The sequence below is a fragment of the Leiobunum rupestre genome, chromosome 9 (genome assembly GCF_980474605.1).
Source record: "Leiobunum rupestre chromosome 9, qqLeiRupe1.1.hap1, whole genome shotgun sequence".
Classification (NCBI taxonomy): domain Eukaryota; kingdom Metazoa; phylum Arthropoda; class Arachnida; order Opiliones; family Sclerosomatidae; genus Leiobunum; species Leiobunum rupestre.
Genome location: NC_143392.1, coordinates 1,057,138 through 1,065,574, shown reverse-complemented (window position 1 = coordinate 1,065,574; position 8,437 = coordinate 1,057,138). Strand labels below are relative to the sequence as shown.

The window sequence follows — 8,437 nt, the reverse complement described above, 5'->3', positions numbered from 1 at the left end:
TTTACCAAAAACCCTAAACACCAACGCTTTTTGTTCGGGAAATAATGGGGGGGGGACCAAAGTTTGGAAACAACAAAGGGCGAACACGCCTGACGCGGCTTTGAAGAGACCAAAAATTGAGCGGATAGTCCCACCGCCCGGAAAAACCACCGCGAGGGACCCAAAATTAAATAAATGAATAACCAAAAAAAAGGTAGACGCGCCGGCACCGACACCGGCCCAAAAACTACTCGGGGGTTGGGGGACGTCCCCAATCCCATCGAGTAGCCCAAGCTTAGAGGCTAAAATTCAACCATCTAAACAATGGGGTGTTTGCGGGGACCAGCATCGTCGAACACCTGTAAAGAAAAAAAAGATTAGTAAGAAGTCGGGAACGCGAACGTTTAACTAAGTAGCAGTTAGTTAAACGTCCACGTCCCCGCGCGACTTTTCCTTAAGAAAATAAAGACAAAATTATGTAAGAACAAAATAAACCTTTTAATTGGCCAAAACATTTTTACAACACTTTCGTAAAAAATATAACAAAAAACCAATTTTTTCGGGATTTTTTTCCCCACCCTTTTGTTTCTTCCCTCGATTTCTTTGGAGTTTTCGTCGCGGCTTCTTTTTTCATTTTCAATGCCGAATAAAAATTCGTCTAAAAAGGCCAGTTTGCTTTCAAACTCCACCGTCGACGTCACGATTGCTTCAGGCTCGTCCAACAGGTCGCTGAAATCCACAATGTCGCCGATAGGATAACTGCGCGGTTCCGGAAAATACGGCGGCGTCGTCATCGCTCTCCTTCGACGAACCAGCAACAACGTTCTCCACGACGATGTTTCCTGCGGACGAAACTTCTTCGTCTCCCACGTTGTCGCCGCCGCCGTCCTCCTCTTCCGACCACGCGTGAAAGTTTCCATCCATCACCTCTGGATCTTCATAAGGCAGAACGACCCCTGTCGGCTTCTTGAAAAAAGGCTCTTTCACCTCTCGGAGCACCATCCTCCGCAAACACGCCGCGCGATGGTGTTCCTTCATGGAAGGAGGCCAAAATGGCTTAAGTGATTGCAAATAACGACTCTGGCATGTTAGCGGGGATGGTGACAGAATCGTACTTTACGTCTTGGGTCTACTCCCTATCCACTCCTAAGAATCGAAGAAGCTGCTCGGGCTCCCAGGACGCGACGCCAAAATCGTCAAAAATAATGCCATCGAATTGCTCTTCTTGCAATTTTTTAAGTCTTCTTTGTGGGAAACGATTAGTAGATTTTGAAAATGATTTTCTACGTAGTAACTTTTTCCCAATCCGGTAGGACCAAAGACTAACTGCGTCATCGTTTGAAGACTTTTCGGGTTGATGGGTTTCCCAACGAAATCTCGAGGGAAAAACTTCTTTCGCGGAGCAGGAGAAGCGATTTTCCTCGCCTTCTTCCGACGTGCTGCTCCCGCTATCGGGTGACAATTCCTTGTTGAGCAACGCTCCATCAGTAGCGCGTATATCTTTGAGCCCCTTTTTTCTTTCTTCTTCCAACATTTTAGTCCTTTCACCGCGCGATTAAGTACATACACCGATTAAATGGGAAGGACGCTTAATTCTTTACCCACTCTTATTTCCTTTTTTCCCGCGCGCCTTTCTTTCTTTAACCACTCGATCTCTTTTCCCGCTTCTTCTATTTCCATATTGGTTATATTTAACTGCTCTTCCTAGCGTTTGTTCTCCTTTAACTTCTTCTATAATAATTTTTAAAAAGATAATAAATCATCTAACTATACCTCCAGTCCCGCGAATGTCGAATCATAATGTCCAAACAAAAATTTACCTCCCGAATTTCCGGAATTTTTGATAATTCCTTTCTGGGGGCGGGCGTGGAATAATTCTTACACCTACCGAAAAAAGGCGAAATAAATATATATATATACCACAAACAAATTAATATCACCTTGTAACCCCAAAACGATATTGAGATTTTCAAAATCGCCAGCGTAAGGAAAATCCGGCCTTCGCCCAACTTCAACAAGCATGGTCTTGTTCCACCACGGATTTTCCTGTACGTAAAGTAGGCAGGTATTATAGACCGCCGATGGAAAAATCCCACCTTCGTTTGCGAACGCTCTGTCTTCGCCGAATCTGGCCGCTATGACGCGAGGACAAAATATCTTTATTATTATATTTATATTAATTATTGTATTTATATTAAATTAAAATGTAAATTAAAAAATTAAATTATTATTTTCATTATTGTAATAACCCACAAAATTTCGCGCGTATACTTACCACTCAGTTTTGTAATGAAATACGTACGAATTCGGTTGGGTTTTCGAAAGCTGTTCCTTCTTTGTTTAATTTAAATAAATACTGCCACTCCCTAGCGTGGCGTAATTTTGCTTGTAGAAATCGTTTAGCCGATCTAAAATGAAACGCGAAAAATTGAAATAAATCGCCGGTAAATAACAAATAGTTGTCACTTACGGATTGGTCACAAAATCTTTGCCACTCGGGCCAAACAACAACGCCGAATTGACAACGGCGTGCCAAGTCGCAACTTTTTTAAATGGTGTTGATATAGCTTGAATTTCTTCTTCCTTTAAAAAAAGGGTACGCTGGAGACCTTCCGTCACGACGCGAACAAATTCAAAAATTGCCGAAAGCATATCGTCAAATAAAAAAATTTCATTATCTCTTTTCCTTTTTGAATGCCTCGTTAAGCGGCTCGAAGGCCGATTTCATAGATAAATATTCCAAAGACATTTCTACAAAAGAAAATATTCATTAACGCAACTGGTTTTATTATATTATTATACAGGGTGTTTTTGTCTCGAAAAAGTGATTTGTTTCTAAAACTGTTTTTCTAGAAAGTTCAAATTTGTTCTGTACGTGCCGGGGGAAACTTTCTTCCAAAATTGCGTCTAAATCGAAAAATATTTTCTCGTTTTTTGAAAATTTAAATTTTAACCGCTAGGTTATATAAGATAATTGTCAAGGAGATAATTATAGAGCGTCACCGAAAACGTACAAATAGCGTTGGCGCGAAAGAAATAGACGTCTTTTTCACTAAAAAAATACAACTTTAAATAGTGAAAAGTTGGGCAAGCTAAAATAACTTTTTTTGAATTCCATTGGGAGAGTAGTGTAACTTTATGAAAGTCAGAAATTTTATAATCTGGTGTTTAATGCAATAAACACCGCTGAAAAAGTCGAGGGCACAATGGCAAATTAATTAATCTGGCGGCCTTGCTGGCCAATGTGCCGAACCGTTTCACCCTATTCATAGTTTTGAAATACAGTATTTCACATTTGGGTCATGAGGCGTGGTACTCTTTTTGAAACCACAATCTGCCTCATTAAGCTATTGACTTTTCCTGTTAGTTTTTTTATCTAATAGGCCTGTGTTTGCATCTAGTCGTATTCGAAACCTATTTTAACCCTGATAGACGAGAAGATTAAAAGACCAATGGTTTATAGCTCAGGAAAAACCTTAAATTTATTAAGTACTTAAATAACTTTAATACAAACTGTCTTACATTATTGTCGTTATCAATCTTAACAATCATGCATCAATATTCCAGAGCTGATCGTACGGAACTAGTGGCCATTTACTACGCGGAAGGTGGAAGAAATCTACAAAGAGTGAGTGGGATCTTTGAGCAACGACATCCAGATAGAAGACCATCCATAACTACTGTAAGGCGAGCTATAAATGATTTTCACCAGTATGGTAACGTACAACCTCCATTTCGTGGGCCTGGTCAGCGGGAATTGGACTTTGAAAACGACGTTTTAGCCTATTTTGCCGCATAACCCCGTAGTATTTGTGCCGCGGCGAGTAAGGATTTGGCAGTTAAACTCGCATTCTGGAACTTTTACGTAGGCATAAGTACCATACGAGATGGAGACGCTCAACAGCGGTTGGATTTTTGTAACTGGCTGCTTAATTCCGTGCACGACGACCCACAATTCCTCCGTAACGTGATATTCTCGGATGAATCCTCCTTTGCAAGAGACGGCCCTGACGATCACCAAAATAATCATGTTTGGGAAGATAAAAATCCACACTGGGGATATGAACACCGTCACCAGTTTCAATTAAGGCGCTTGAATGTTTAGATTGGTCTTGTTGGAAACCGGTTAATTGGTTCAGTATTCTTACCGCAAAATCTAAATGGCCAGAGTTATTTAGATTTCTTGAGAAATGAGCTAGAACAACAACTTGAAGAACTGCCGTTTACGCAACGAGCAAGACTACGGTACAGCCCCGTCTCATTACCACAGAACCGTGAGAGCTTACCTAAACAACGAATTTCCACAACGATGGATAGGAAGAAACGGTCCCGTACACTGGCCAGCAAGGTCGCCCGATCTGACTTCGTTGGATACTCTTTCTTTGGGGCTTCGTCAAGGACAAGGTGTAAATTCAAGCCGCCTCCGACAATATGATTGTTCGCGGCCAAGCCTGCATCGCAGAGAAAGGTGGTATTTTCGAAACGTACTCATAAATTTTGTTTGTAAGTAGATAAATAAGATGCCTTTGTTTTTTTAATTCGCATTTTTCATCCTACGAAATTAAATCGTGTAATACCTACTTCGCCATTACCTCCTCGATTTTTCAGCGGTGTTTATTGCATTATACACCAGATAAACAAATTTCTGACTTTCACTTAACACTTTTTCAAGTCGTATTTTTTCAGTGAAAAAGACATTTATTGTTTTTCTCACGTTTTAGATGACGCTCTGCAATTTTCATTTCAAAAAATGTTAAAATATATTTTGATATAGATGCAATTTTGGTCGAAAGTGTCCCTCGGCACGTATAATGTACAGTACGAATTTCAACTTTCTAGAAAACATAGTTTTAGGAATAAATTACTTTTTCCAGCAAAAAACCCTGTATAACCTCTTCATGGTAATCCCCAACCTAACAATCCAATACGCTAGGATTTTTGGTTTTTCCGTAAAAGCTTCCCTTTCTTAATTCGAACAACCAGAAAACCCCTGCTCTCCAATTACCCAACTGTTAATTCCATACGATATGAATTATTTTATTTTTCTCTTAAAGCTCTGCTTGTTCCTAACTCAAGCCGATAACCCCTTATAAAAGTTCCCACCAGAAAGTCTATAACATGTTCTTTGAGATTTTAAATTCACCTCTCAGTAAGCTTCCGTTCAGTTTTTAATGTGGTCCACAACCTTACAATCCAAAAGCTTCCCTTTCTTAATTAAAAAAACCAGAAAACCCATTCTCTCCAATTACCAAACTGTTAATTCCATACGCTTTGGATTTTCTTTTTCTCTTTAAGCACTGCTTGCTCCTAACTCAAGCCGATAACCCCTTAAAAAGTTCCCACCAGAAAGTCTCTAAAATGTTTTGTTATTTCAATTTCACCTCTCAGTAAGCTTCCCTTCAGTTTTTAATATGTTCCCCAACCTAACAATCCAATACGCTATGAATTCTTCGTTTTTCCGCAAAAGCTTCTCTTTCTTAATTCAAACAACCAATAAACCCCTGCTCTCCAATTACCCAACTGTTAATTCCATACGCTATGAATTATTTTCTTTTTCTCTTAAAGTTCTGCTTGCTCCTAACTCAAGCCGATAACCCGTTATAAAAGTTTCCACCAGAGAGTCTATAAAATGTTCTTTGCGATTTGCAATTCACCTCTCAGTAAGCTTCCCTTCAGTTTTTAATGTGGTCCCCAACCTAACAATCCAATACGCTATGAATTCTTCGTTTTTCCGCAAAAGCTTCCCTTTTACCTTCTGATACTCAATTTTCTCTGCTAATATTATAGGGATCTTCGACAAATTCGCCGGCACTTCCACTTCTTTTATTATTCTCCCAGCTAATCGAACAAAGAATATATTATTTCAACAAACGCTTTTTATAAGAACATTAAATTACCTTCTAAACCCAACAATAGATTTGGCTCTTCTGAATTTATAGCGTGGCTAAATTCTTCTAACCATTCCGCAGGCAAGCATATTGTCTTTTCCCAAATTAAATGCACAGAATTGTGGTGGCTTACCACGTTCAAAATACAAGCCGGAAAAATTCCCTGCACGGGTTTCAAGGCTTCTTCTTTGCCATATCTGGCTTCTAGAAACCGATGAATTGTAATATTATTTTTAGTATTTAATTATTATTAACATTATTATTATTATTACTCACCGTTTAATTTTAAAACAAAACATGCCATACGCACGCCGAACATTGATCGCTTATTTAAGCCGATTCCTTCCGGATTGATGGGAAAAAAAATTCTGCCACTTCGTCACGGCGCGGCTAATTATCATCCGAAATTTCTTTTCAATCCAAAAAAAAACATTATTTCGCGTCTGTTTGTTGGCCCCGATTAAAAATTAAAACTTGCGGTTTCTCTTGAAATTTGTGTTTCAATGGGCCGTGTAAACACGCCGAAAGAATAACGGCATTCCATGTGCCAACCATTCTTTGATCCTCATTTAGTCCTTTTACTTCATCCTTCGTCATGAATAAAGTGTGCTGAATTTCTTTCGGCAACACCCTCACGAAAGTTAAAACTCTGGACATTACGTCGCTAAGCTCGAAACATTTTGTAAATTTCAATTTTTCCGCTTGAAACGGTTCATTTATCTGCTCGAAACAAGTGTTCCACTTTAAAAATTCTTAAAAAAACGCTTAAAGAAGGCCTTTACCAGAAATAGCCCCTAATTTTTGTTATTCCTCACCCTTCTTTCCCAGAGACTTACCACTCACGAATCTACCTGTTCAAGCTAACCAAAACATTCCCGCTTCAAACTTTAATTTATCACCTTATTTCCACTTTGACCTTTCGATTATCGTCGGAATTTTATTATTTTTAACGACCCTCGTTTTTACCCCTTCTTTCCACTTTCTCCCCAAACCCCGATTCGCTTTTACTCGCCACCCTATTATAGCGCCCTAAATAAATCCCCGCTTAAAAACTGTTCTTTATTATCTTCCGTCCACTTCCTGTTTCTTCAATATCTATGAAACCGGGTGTTTGCCCCTTTCATCCACTATCTCCCGAAACCCCGATTCACTTTTACTGACCACCCTTCGAGCTGTCGAGTGCCGTCGATAAACTTTTTATGAATCGTGTACGTTAGTAAACAAGTCATTATAGGCTGGTATTGTCCATGGGTGTGTGTGCGTGTTGCGAACGCGTTACCGGGACAGAGTCCAAAACGCGTTACCGGAGCAAACTAAAAAAACCGTGTTTGCAGTTTGGCAAAACCACTTTGTGACGGTGAGCGTTAACTGACGAATTTGCGGATGGGTTTGGTTGGTTGTGGTTGTTTTTTTTTTCGTTAACGCTCACCGTCACGCCGGTTTCGACTAAGCTTTATTGGAATTTTGTTGTTGTAATGTTTATGTGGGAATGTTGAGTTTGTGTTGTGGCGGTTGAGTTTTGTTTGTATGGGTGCTTTCTCTCCAACTCCTTATTATTGACTTTTGAGAAGGACCGAGTGCTGAGGGTTGCGGTAAACGTCTCAACGTCCAAATTGCAGTGTTTCCACCACTTGTTTATATTATTCGTCTTAGTATCAATTTTCGATCACATCGGGAGGGATTCGAACCCGAGTCCTCCTGTATGACAGGCAGACCGTCACTTATTACGCTTCATCGTAAACGAGACCTTCAGCTTTATTGGAAGCGTATATTACTAATTAATAGAGTATGCAATTTTGGTTTTTATTTAAATAGAACGAGATTTCGTGTTCAATTTAAATTATTGCATTGAAGGAATTCCAATGTAGCGTCTTCTGTATTGATTAATAACAATACACCGTCCAGGTTTCGAACCCGGGCCGTTCTGCTTGGCAAGAGATTGTAGAGAATGCTCTACCACAGAACCACTAACAAGTATAGCATTAGCATGGTGTTTAAAAACAGCTTTGGCGAAATGTGTGTTATCCTTTACACTATTATGAAATTATTAATGCCAAATGTTTTTATAATGTTCTTTAATAAATTCCATTACAATTAAAAAAGCAATTAATTATTATAATACGGCAGTGGTCAGAAATGGAACCCCCGTCTTATTTTAGCAGGTTGGTTTGCCTCTGTTAAGTCATTTGAATTCACAATGGTCGGTTCTTATTTAGAAAGTGGAAAAATAATCCCTCTACAACCAACGGTTGAGAAGTTTTCGCGTTTACAAGCTAGGAAAAACCTAAAGTGCATCAAGCGATTATTAATAACGCAACTTCGACAGCTATAAATTTCGAACTAAACTATTAAAAAATTAAATAACCTTCTTTATACAAATGTAAAAGTACAATAAAACTAAGCCATTTAATACTATTCCTTAAAAATAAATAATTAAGACTATCGGATGAAAAAGGTACTCTAGAAATTGCTGTTTCTCGAAGCTTAATTTTAATATCTATCTAAATCTTGCTTTCGGAATTACAATTTAACTATATAAAATATCACAGTATGAAATATAGCTTTAGGCG

The 8,437-nt window shown here is 38.9% G+C and overlaps 1 protein-coding gene across 1 annotated transcript; it reads right to left on the bottom strand.

Annotated features, from left to right (window-relative positions):
• Positions 1 to 5,629: 5,629 nt before the first annotated feature.
• LOC149926280 (uncharacterized) lies at positions 5,630 to 6,225 on the bottom strand. The gene is made up of 3 exons (XM_090158309.1): positions 6,144 to 6,225; positions 5,877 to 6,071; positions 5,630 to 5,817 (listed from the first exon to the last, which is right to left on the bottom strand). The coding sequence occupies exons 1-3, from the start codon at positions 6,184 to 6,186 to the stop codon at positions 5,630 to 5,632; spliced, it is 426 nt and encodes a 141-aa protein (XP_090014435.1). The 5' UTR covers positions 6,187 to 6,225.
• Between the last annotated feature and the right edge of the window lie 2,212 nt (positions 6,226 to 8,437).